Below are 12402 nucleotides of genomic sequence, written 5' to 3' on the forward strand. Positions count from 1 at the left end.
CCGTATCCGTTTAGCATTATCCGAATCCATCCAATAGCGATGCGGATGCGGATATAGCACTATCCGAGCTGAATCTGATCCGTTTACAACCCTAGCCTAGAGGTGAACCAAAGAAGACGAGAGAGAGGAGATGTGAGAGAGACGAGAGAGAGGAGATGAGAGTTGTAGTTTCATTGAAAAACTGCTTACATGGAGAGAGGAGAGAGAAGAGAGGTCTTGAGGAAAGAGTGGAGAGAGAGAGAGAGAGAGTCAAACGTTCAATGGAAACTACCAAGGTAAACAATATTTGAAATGTCAGCCGTTAGATTTCTCTATGACACATGTCGAACATCCATAAAGAGAACCTTACAACCGTATGGATGAGGGAACCTTAGAGGAAAAAAATCCTCGTTACACTCCCTGTCGCGCCATAGAGGACCCAAATCCATACAGTTCCCTAGTGCCTCTAATAAGAAGGTGGTAAATCTCACCCGGTAGTGTGTTCAAGCAGGGGATAAGGTGGTCATTTCCGCCCTATGAGAGGAACCCTATGAACTGTCGCTAATTGGGACGGTAAGGAAGTGGAGTTCAATTCTAAGGTTCAACCAGACTGCGATTTCCTATTTGATCAATTGAAAAATGGCCCCGAAGTCGTTGAAGCTATGTCGAGCTCTCTGCTGCAATTTTCCTCTTTCACGGTTCTCGATTTCGAAATCTTCTCATATCCTCCAATTAAGGTCTTATGCAGATGTTCCTCAATCCGCTTCGGTTGAGCCCTTTCCTGTTCCAGCACCCGAAATTTCTCCGGCAAAGATTAATGACAGGAATGATGGTAATACCGGGAGAACTTCTGTTTCTTCGTCTTTGAATGAGGTGGAACTAGCCAAGTTCTCCGCCATTGCCGAAACCTGGTGAGCTTTTAAAATTAAACATTATATAATAAAGTAGTTGGCTTAAGCTTGGTTCAGAAAAATTATAGAACCTATTTTGTCTAGTTTACATTTATAGTCTAGATTATGGTATCATTTGGCCTAATATATATTTCTGTAGATTTGGTTTTGGTTTTATCGTATTAAGAATCATTGAAATAGAAAAAATACAAACTGAAAACAAGATAACTGAAGCTACATATTTTGGTTATGAAATTTTACTTGTCTAGAATAAACCTTGGTGTTCCAAACATCTGTGAAGCTTTTGGCATTACAAATTGAGCTTATTAGACCACTCTGATGCTTTTCTTTACACGTCTAGGTTTCTAGGTGTATATACTTGTCTGAGAAATTTATCTCGAAGTTCTACTATTGTTTACCCTGTATCGACTTGGCAAACATGAATTGCAGGGCGTGCCAGAGCTTCTGAAAGCCCAAGAAAATAATGATCTGACTTCTCACAAGCAAAAGTAGATTCTTCACTCTTGCCTTGATCGCTCCAAGGACTTCTATGCAAGGAAGGAATTCAAAGTAAAAACTACTGAATTAAAACAGACAAATGTCTGGAATTTGAAGACTACCTTTATTCACTATCTTGAAGAAAAAAACTACAAAGGTAATGAACTCAACTGATCAACTCTTCCGTTGAAGTCAAGAGGAAACAAGGAAATCAAAAGAGACAGCAAGAAGAAAGATAAAAGATAAAAGACACTTTCTGTGTGATTCAATTGTCATAATTGTTGATGGTGTCTTATTTCCACTTGAATCTTCTCTTAAATACCTTCTAACTTCCTTTTCAGCAGCGGTTCCTTAACTGAAACCTTATTCGAAGAGCGGCCATAACCGTCTCTTGTTGCTTATTTCTTAACCAATACTCATTAACTGACTGATCCGTAGCTTTTTGATCAATGGTCCTTTTTATCACCAGTCGTCTTGACCGATCTTAACCGAAGTACTCAGTTATCACCCCCTTATCAATGTGTCGGTCATGATTGACCGAAAATGGGTGTAAACAACTATATCCGTCGAATTTTGTGACTTTTAAAGAATTCCGATAGTAGACTCAATTGAATACTTCCAAATTAAAGTGGTAAAAGGACTAGGGTGAGGACAAAGACGACCGATGGTAAAGTGGTGACCAAGGACATTAGTACTTGTGATTTACAGCAGAAATGGTGTTCAATAGAGCAGATTGGCAGAATAATTTTCAAGTAGCCAACCCCCTTGTACTTTCTGATAAGGCTTACTGAGTTGAGTTGACGTCCACTTCTATGGGGATTGAAAATCAAAGATTAGAACCTTGTTGGCTATATGGTTTTCTAATCATTGCATCTACTGTGATTTCAAAGAAGCGATTTAGGACCTGATAATGCGAGAGAGCCACAAAGGACTAATATTATCTATATATTGTAATTAACCATCTGTCACCGAAGATGGGCCACAACAGCAAGGATAAAACTTCAGCATTAATATGGTAGCCAATATCCATAGGACCACATGCTCTGCTCTACTATGTTTTTTTTTTCTTCGTTGATTGGCTTAGGTTGTGCTTCAGAAATATAATCGATTAAGAATTTAAATCTGAAAGTTGTTGAGCACAGGGCTTTGTTTCACTATGCGTTCGTTTATACAACAACAACAACTCAGCCTTATCCCAACTAAATGGGGTCGGCTACATGTATCCTTACCCTCCAATCAGCTCTGTTCGAGGTTATACTAGATACAAGGCCTAAGCTAATGCATGTCTTTCCTCACCACTTATCTTAGAGCCATTTTAAGTCTGCCCCTGACTCCTTTAGCTCCTTCAATCTAAATCAAATCACTCCTCCATACTGGAGCATCCGAAGGCCGCCTAGAACATGGCCATGCCACATCAAACGACTTTCTTGTAACTTATCATGTATCGGAGCTACTCCCAAATCAGCTTTTATATTATCATTCCTTACTTTATCCTTCCTAGTTTCGCCATACATACATCTTAACATCCTTATCTCAATTCTTAGCTACATTGGGTTTATTTAATGCTTCTTAACTGCCCAACATTCTGCACCATACATCATATAGCCAGTCATATGACTGTCTTATAAAATTTTCCTTGTTTTAAACGAATATGTCAATCACCTAACACTTTGGATGCACCTCTCCACTTCATCCATCCTATTTTAATTACTGTGAAACATCATCCTCTATATCACCTTCTTTATTTATGATTGAGCCCAAGGCCCCAAATACCTAAAATAAACACTTTTGCGGAATCTCTCTCTCATCAATTTTCACCACCTCATTATCCGTCCTAGTGTAACTAAAGCTACATACCATATATTCCATCTTCATTCTACGTATCTTAAAACCTTTTGATTCCAAAGTTGATCTCCATAACTCCAACTTGGCGTTAATCTATGTTTTTGTCTCATCCACCAAAACAATATCATTAGCAAAAAGCATACACGAAAGAACCTCATCTTGAATGTTTCTGGTTAAATCATCCATGAAGTATGTATTCATTTATATATTTTTAACTTGCATGGCCCACATAAGGAGGGCTTTCTGTACAGCTGAAATATCTGCCATATGGCAAGTTATTTTGGCCCAAATTTAGTGGACATGTAGAACCCAAGGTCCCTGGAGGACATGTCAAGTTTTAGAAGGGAATTGGCCAAATGGCAAAATAACGCTTTGAAAAGCCAGGACTAACAAGAGGGTGCATTGGCAACCAAATGGGTGCATGCCAATGCATGGAATTTATATTTTTAAATCAGGCTCTAAAAATTGGCAAGTGGCCAATCAGACCAGGCCTATCTGGTCAACAATCGAAATGCCACATCATCCTTCCGTGCGACTAAAAGTTCGTTGGATGGTATAGGAAGGCCTTCCTTTGTGGGATGTGCAAAAGACTTATGACTAGTTGTTAGATTACTCATGACTACATCGTTAATGTACTTTTTATTATTGTTTGGATTATTTCGGATACTGTGTAGACTTCTATTCATATCTTTGTGGAGAACCTGAAATCGTACATAATGGTCTTCTTGGTACTTAACATGGTCTTCTTCTTATGCAATGAGCAGGTGGGACTCTGAAGGGCCATTTAAACCATTACATGCTTTGAATCCAACAAGACTTTCTTTCATTCGGTCCACTCTTTGCCGACATTTCAGGTGGATTGACTATGTTGTCTTACCCCTTTCTTCTGCGCGCATCTTATGAGGCCACTATTTGACCACCTTGTTAGGTTGTGTAGTGGAAAATGGTTTTGGATGCTCTAGATCAGTTATTATTAGTGGAAAAGAAACGAAAAACATGTAACTCTATCTGTTCATCAAGGTATAGCATTTTGAGCACTTTAGTGATGTCATTCTTGGAATGACAAGTCATCTTCCTAACAAGATATCAAGAACTGGCATCATTAATCATGTAATTTTCCAGATGCTCCTTTGGTTATTAGGTTCTTGAGGACATTATGAAATTGGATGCATCCAGTTGCCTTTTGGGTAGTGTGATACTCATGTTGGAGCCTTTGGTGGGAAAGAAATATCCACTTTAATAAGGAAGGCTTAACACAAGAACACGAGTCAACACAAGAAGAAGGTCATCATAAGCAGCAACTCTCTGGTGTAGGGAAGTGACAGTCTATTGAAGCAATCATACTTCGCGAAAACAGAGAACACTTAATCACTAGAAGTTCTGTAAAATTCATGAAGGTCCAATTAAAAGCAGCAATTTTGCATACGAGTTTCTGATAATTAATTAAAACAATCAAATAATAGAGTTCCTATGAGCTAATTTCTATTCAATTCTATCAAAACTAAATTTGGAAGTTCTTGCATCTGTAGGTTCCTATTTGCTTGGAAAGCTCTCATTTGACTCCCATACAATCAACCAAATTTCAAGGGTTGAGGTGTTTGATATCTGCTTCGTTGGTGGATGATTTAGCAAACAAGGGAGCTACATTTGTTTCTTTTCTTTGACATATGAGCTCACTACACTATGTACTTTATGGTCTGCTTTTTGCATGAATTGTTCTCTAAATAAGTAACAATTAAATCCAATAAAAAGAAAAATGTGATACTTCTTGATGTGCCTTTTGGCCTGCTTGCTTGTCTGGGACCTTGTGCTGACCTTTACAGCCTCATATATAGGGACAACTTATATGGTTCTCTAGTCTACTGAAGAAGGAAACTGAAAATCCATAGTCAAAATCTTCAAATCAACTATTGAAACAATTTTTTTTAGAAGGAAGAAGAAATCTTTTTGAGTTCTGACATGCCATGATTGTATGTGAGCTGTTGTTTTCCTTGTCTAATTTTATGAACTGATTTCCTATGTTCTAGCTCATTAAACCATGTATTGTCTTGCCTTCAATGTTCTCTGAATGTTGATTATTTATGCTTGTTCAGAAAGGATCCTTATTGTGCCAGACCTTTTGAAGGACTGAAAATTGTGGATGTTGGTTGTGGAGGTGGGATTCTTTCAGAGGTACTATCCTAATACTTGAATCTTAGTAGTCATTCAGTCATACTATTTTATCTCAATTGGGATTGTAATTAATGATTCAGCATGTAAAACATGATAAAGTTCTCACAATGATTTCATTGTACTGCTTAGCATTGTGGGAGACATGTCCATGCATGAGGCTGAAGAGTGCAAATTGCAAAACCATTAGATTAGGATCTTTGTTTTCCTCCGAAAACTAAAAGATATAGTTAGGGTCTACGACAAGATTTTTGACCCTGTGCATGGAGTTATAGGATTGCGATCCAATGGTTTCTCAAAGCACCCCTGTCCTGGCTGCCTAACCTTGTCATTGGATCAGAGTCATTTTTTCTTTTTACTATGAGAGGTGCAGCCTGTTGCATAGCCAGATTGTAGACCTATGCGTGGAGATGTCGGATTCCTATTAAATGGTTTCTGAAAAGGCCACTATCCTGGCTGCAGAGTGTTATTATTTTAACTTTATGAAATGTTTATATTTGCTTGTGAAATATAATATTTTCTTGGAGTCTTGTGTGCTAGAATATCTCCGCATGTGTCTAGAAATAACTGAGCTCAACTAAGCGTTACCCCAACTAAATGGGCTTAGCTACATGAATCTTGTTTTGCCAGTCAACTCTATGCAAAAATAGTAAACGTATTTATTTTGGAACAAGAGAATGAGTTTAATGTCATTCAGATAGATGTGTGATGGGTAATGATGCAAATCAACGCATGAATGCCTGTATTATGGAGTCATTTCAGCTTACATTATTACTTCATACAATGTTTTGGCTATGCAAGTGAATATGCTCGTAATGTTGGTGTACTCTACTACAGCCTCTGGCCCGAATGGGAGCTTCTGTAACAGGAATAGATGCGGTGGAGAAAAATATCAAAATTGCACAGCTTCACGCCGTATGTGCCCTTCTATCCTAAAACATGAAATATCTGTATATCTACATTTTTGAATATGTGCATGTGCATATGCATAGAACCACATTAATACACTTGTATGCAGTCTCATGTATTTTTCTCCATTACAGAAAAAGGTGATTTTTGTTTTGTTTAGCAGTTATTTTACCTATGCTTAATGATGGAATCCTCCTTAACCTAGAAATAGCTATCGGATTCTGCCCAGCAGGTAGGATTGCAGATCACCAATAGAAACCTTATTGTAGAGAAAATTAATATTTCAAAATCCACAACTCAGATTAAGCTGGCTTTCTGGTCGAGCAGGCCCTTCAATTAGACGAACAAAACTTCAAAAACTAGAGAGACTCAAACAGCTGAATGAGGTTGTGGCCCAATAACAGAATTAGAAACTCAGATCCTATTTTGTAGGATATTGAATAGATCTCCAATTTCCCAATAAGAAAGAAACCCAAGACACAGCCAGATCACAAAAATTTAGCCCAAAGTAACCCCAATGTAAAACAAAATCGTCCTTGATTACATCCTCTAGAAGACACTTTTTCAGAAAATTACGAGAACACCCTGCACTAGTAATTTCTATTATACTACCAAGCCAGATGACAATCATTTGAATTCCATCCTAACCATGTCTGCACCTCACTAGCCTCCATGCTTTCAAGCAGAGCTGACATCAAAATGATAGTGCCACATAAGCACATTGACTTTAATGTTTTGATATTTTCAGGGGGGGTATTCCTCAGAGTCAGAAACTATTACAGGTTCCTTTGTTTGGACTGTTTACAGGTTAGTTGGGCTCCATGTTGTGGGGCATCTGTTTGGTTTATGATCTATTAAGAATCTTTTGTTGGTATATCATTGAACTTCCCTCATATACACTTTCTACTTTTACATGCTTATCCATGGGATCTTTTTCGTTTGGCTGTTTTTTTTTTTTTTGCCGGGTGGGGGGGGGGGGGGGAGGTGAAAGAGAGAAAAAGAAAAGATTGTTTGGTTATTCAGACCTTGTGAACAATCCTTAATTTTGGAGTCAAATGATTGAACCCATTCTGAGTGATTGTCCTGATGATTGGATCTGCTAAGGTGTATAGTTTGTGAGAGGTGAGAGGTCATGAACGAGGGGACTAAGACTCAAGTTCTATGATTCCACAATGTCACCTTTTCCCCCTAACCAGAAACCTAGGGTTTGTCTTTATATTCCTTTCTTCTTTGTTACTTGGCCATTAATATTGCCAATAATGATAAGAGATGTTCTTTTTGAAATTGAAAAGGTCAGTTTCATGTGGATTTTGATAAGTCTGTTAACTTGCACAGGAATTGGATTCAGTGACATCATCAATAAATTATTGTTGCACGACCGCTGGTACATCCCCAGTATTCTTTCTTTTATGTAGAGGTTTTTTTTTATATATTTTAATTCCCTCTCTTGCTGAAAGATTTCTTAGTATATATGTTGCTAAAGCTGTTCTTCATTCAAAATTAGCATTTCTTTTCCTGTATTTGTTTGTTATTATCTGTATGTTGCTAAAGCTGTTCTTCTTTGCTGGCAGATTTCTTTATGTAGAGTTTTTTTTTATTTGTTTGTTATTCTATTTGCGAGGTAGCGGATGGTTGTGTTTCTGTGTAAATAAGATTGAGCAGTCAGCTTGACATCAGCCATTTGTCCGTTTTAAATTCAGGGAGGGAAGAATTGACTACTAGACACAGGCCCATAATTTTGTGTGATTCTGTGTAATGGTCCTGCTCCAGGCAGCCAAGATTCATAAAGACTATGCTTTCTCTTAAACTCCATTCTCCAACTATTTTTGACTAATCCTGTGGATGTAATTGAACAGTAAATACTAAGTATATCCATTTAGGTAGGCCACTTGTTGAACTGGAAAGTAAGGAATCAACCCAGGGAAGAGCATATTGGCTGTTGAAAAAACTATGATTTGGTGTTTAGGCTTCAAAATGTGCTGCACAGATTTCCTGATGTTTGCCTGGTTTAAGATTACACTACAATAATATCTGAGGAATGGAATGACTGTGGCAACCCTGAAATCAACCATTTGATTTGCATTTCAACCTAATTAACTGGCATTATATGGAGACAATGACACTGATTCATTAGGCTTGGGAAGTCAGTTGATCCTGTTCACTTGGTGGGTTTTATATATTCATAAACTGGGTATGTGCAGTTCATGAATCTACTTCTTTAATTTGATTCATTGGATATGAGCCATATAATGAATTGCCTCACAGTGAATGCAGTATTCATTCTGGTGACTCAAATCGTGGGTAGGTATTATGACTTTATGAATCCTATTACCGTGTTTCTATTAGGTTGACTAGTTTGTTATCTTCAATTTCCTTACCACTCTATCATTACATAATCTGCAGAAGTCGGGTATTAAAGTTCCTGGTAAGCAGATGTTTTTTGTTGAACTTGCATAAATGGTGTCTAAGATTTAACGCTGATTTCCTTGCAAGTCTGTAGGACATTGAGACTAATGGGAATCATTGGCCTGTGAGCTCACTTTCTTCAGCCTCAACTTCTTTCACAGTCCATCTATAATTGCTCTTCTTTACAATCCCATACATTACATGTTATTTGTTGGCAATACCACTATGGTCGGTTTTGGTTGTATAAAGGGCGTACCCAGTGCACAAGTTTCCCACCATTGCGGGGTCTGGGAAGGGTCATAATGTATGCAGCCCTAGCCCCGCTTCACAGAGAGGCTGTTTCCCGACTTGAACCCACGACCACTAGGTCGGTTATTGTTGTATATGGATGGAATATTAAAATAAAAAAATCTAGAAAATCAAAGATGGACACATAGGATCTCTTCATTGTAGCAGTGGAAACAAATCATAAGGGTAAAGCTTAAGAATAAATAAAAACAGGTTTCTACAGACTGCCTCCTACATTGCCTCATGAAGCACATCCTCTAATTTTGTGAAGATAAACCTAATTAACTGGGATTATGTAGACAATGATTGTTATAGAAGAATTAAAGAAATAATCCCCTTACTGAGGTTAATACCATACTTGACCTTTTGTATTGCCCCACATCTTTGGATGAAACACGTGGTAGAAACTCTAGCATTTCTATTGCTATGGTGATGAATCTAGTTCATTTTTCTTCTTTTCCTCTTGTGATAGATCATAGATCTTGGTAATTGTGATTTTAAACCATGCAATGACATGATGATTTTTTCTCATTCTGCACTGATGTCCAAAACATTGATTGCCGTGGACATTTTAGTAACATCAATCATAGTTCATACTTTATCACTTTTTTACGCACATCTAGATTTGCTAGAAGATTCATTTTATGTTAACTTTCCAAGTCAAACTTATGGGCGCAATAGCTCATATAAAATTCCTGTATATGGACAGAAAAGTTGGTTGAGGAACAGAGGAAGTTTGATGCTGTCATTGCTCTAGAGGTATGCTATCATTTGGTTGAGGGTTGGATACATGACTTCAGTGTTCAGTGGATATATTTTATTGGTTTTCTTGTTGGGTTATTCATGGCCATGTTCTTTTCAACTTCTTTCACAATGCTGTATCCTTCTTTTAGGGTATAATCTTGTTTGATAAACCCCTTATAAGGTGATATTTAGTTATACGGATGTACTCAAATCTCAGTCTCAAAAGTCTTTGCAATACTTTGCAGAGGTTAATGGCTTAATGCATAGTTTTTTAGTTTGAATGTTGAATCCGAAGAGTACAAAATACACGCAAGACCTGCAAAACTTCTATCTTGATTATCAATTCAATGTTGTTTCTTCATCAAATCAAATAACCTTCGTCCTGATCATTAAAGACAATTAATTAATGTAGGCAACACAAAGTCCTGTTCTGTCCAAAGTGGTGCTTTATTTTGCTTCTTTCTTGTTCCTTCCTAGCAAATCAAATAATCTTCTTCTAAACCATGGACAAGTGCAAAATGTCATTCCATTGGTTGTAATGTATCATTTTGAACAAGTCATCATTCTTTTTAGGGTGGTGGGGGGGGAGGGGGATGGAGATTTTTTCTTTAAGCAATGCCTTGAAAACTGAAAATTGACTGCAGGTGATTGAGCATGTAGCAGATCCTGCTGAATTTTGCAAATCCTTGGCAGCATTAACTGTTACTGATGGAGCTACTGTAATCTCTACAGTAAATCGCTCTATGAGATCATATGCTACAGCCATAATTGCTGCGGAATATCTTCTCCATTGGGTATGTTTATCTCTCTCATTTTTCTGGTGCTTCACTGATGGTATGGGGATAATTATCAAATAATGGGTGAGCCTTGGTGCAACGGTTAAGTTGCGCTATTGCAACCATCAGGTTGCGGGTTTGAAACATGGAAAACAGCCTCTCCATGAAGCGGGGGTAAGGTTGCATTTGCTCCTCCCAGACCCTGCAGTAGCAGGAGCCTCATGCAGTGGGACTCTTTTTTTTGTGTGTGTTGGTCTAGAAATTTTAAGAGCCAAATAGTGGATGCATATGGATACTCCAGAAACTTCAAGAGATGCGTCGAGACTTAAAATAGATCTTAAAGATACATGAGAGATACCCATTTTTAATCATAACTAGCTATAGTAAGCATGTGCATCCAATCTAGCAGGCTACGTCTAGATATTTAGAACAACATGTGGCACATTAATTAAGGTGCAACCTAGAGGTACACAGGAATGGCCTAGAACAATTCCAATTTTCATTTCTTAGCTTCCAATAGGACTTGTGCATTGTTGAATATTCACCTCTTGATTGTTACAGGGATTTTTTTTTGTGGAGAAATGCATGTGTTAAACCTTTTTGCATGGTTTCTTACTTATTATTTTACCTTGATAATTTATTTTACTGCAGCTCCCTAAAGGCACACATCAGTGGTCGAGTTTCCTTGCTCCTGAAGAACTAGTGCTGATCCTAGAACGTGCTTCTATCTCTGTAATGCCCTCTATTTTAGCATGCTCTTTCCTGAACTATCATTCATGCATAAATAGGCTCCAGATCTTAACATTGTTTCCACTGTTGCTGTTCAGGTTCAGGAGATTGCAGGTTTTGTTTACAATCCATTGACAGGAAAGTGGGCGTTGTCTGATGATATAAGTGTAAATTTCATCGCATTTGGTAGCAAAAATGGCCAATAAAACTAGAGCAAAATGTTTTGTTTTACTAAGAAATAATTTTGCTATACTAATTCTACTGATTATTGTTGTTTATATTTAATGGAATCCTTTTTGAGTCAATAAAATGGTCTTCTGCCGCTTGAATCGCTGACAAGACCAATCTGATACTGTTTTCTGACAAAGACAAGATTGGCCAGGGTTCCCTTTGCCTTGTTTAACCTCTGTACATTACCATTCGCCATATGGATGGCAGCAATTGAAATGGGGCTCTCCCTTGTGGTCAACTTCTGACTCCAGATTGGTAGATGAGGGAGGGGTTTACCAGAAGTGCTCCTTTGTTTCCACCATTCTGTTGCATCAGGTGAAAGTATTAGGATGTGGAGTGCCTTTCCCTCTATTTATCTTTTCTTTCGAGGGTGGTAAAGGCCTGCGACTCAGATGTCTTCCATTGAAGGCCTTGGTCCATTTTTCTTTGGAGGGCATTAGTTTCTAGTGCAACTGGAAGTTGCTGTCTTTCAAGGAAGAAAATGAAACAACTTGGTGAACTGATGATAGAGTGTGGCAGAGAAATATAACAGCGTGCATGTAGGATTGAAGAAGAGGAATTGATTTTAAGGCTCGAGGTGGTGGAATGACCATCTTTTATCAGATTAGATCCTCAGATTGCAACATTAGTCGAACTCTTAGCAAGTTTCCCTAGATTATGTTTGATTGGTTGAAAAAAAGAATAAGTGAAGCGTCCAAAATTATCTTTTCCCTTGCGTATTATTTGTGCTTGCTTGGGGGAAAGTTCATATCTTGAATGGTCGAACTCTATCTTTTTTTTTTTTTTGGTTTTGTTTGGGAAGTAGTTTTATCTCTCCTCAAAACAAGGGGGCAGAGCCGCAGCTAGAGGTGTCTTTTCATATAGGGAGGAGAGTAGACTCATTGGAGTGTTGGCGTAGGCCACACTCTTGGACAGAGTTCTTTTTCCCTTTTTTTCCC

General features: G+C 38.0%; 1 protein-coding gene across 2 annotated transcripts; it reads left to right on the forward strand.

The window, feature by feature from the left end:
- Positions 1-612: 612 nt before the first annotated feature.
- LOC122650342 (ubiquinone biosynthesis O-methyltransferase, mitochondrial-like) lies at positions 613-11515 on the forward strand. 2 transcript variants are annotated; one of them, XM_043843743.1, is made up of 9 exons: positions 613-890; positions 3977-4066; positions 5306-5384; positions 6219-6296; positions 7626-7674; positions 9694-9743; positions 10373-10522; positions 11156-11236; positions 11332-11515. In XM_043843743.1, exons 1-9 carry the CDS (start codon positions 619-621, stop codon positions 11437-11439), a joined length of 957 nt encoding a protein of 318 aa, XP_043699678.1. In that variant the 5' UTR covers positions 613-618; the 3' UTR covers positions 11440-11515. The 2 variants fall into 2 exon arrangements, with proteins under 2 accessions (XP_043699678.1, XP_043699679.1); XM_043843744.1 differs by lacking the exon at positions 7626-7674 and having other exon boundaries at positions 5306-5367.
- Positions 11516-12402: the final 887 nt, after the last annotated feature.

The sequence above is a fragment of the Telopea speciosissima genome, chromosome 2 (genome assembly GCF_018873765.1).
Source record: "Telopea speciosissima isolate NSW1024214 ecotype Mountain lineage chromosome 2, Tspe_v1, whole genome shotgun sequence".
NCBI lineage: Eukaryota > Viridiplantae > Streptophyta > Magnoliopsida > Proteales > Proteaceae > Telopea > Telopea speciosissima.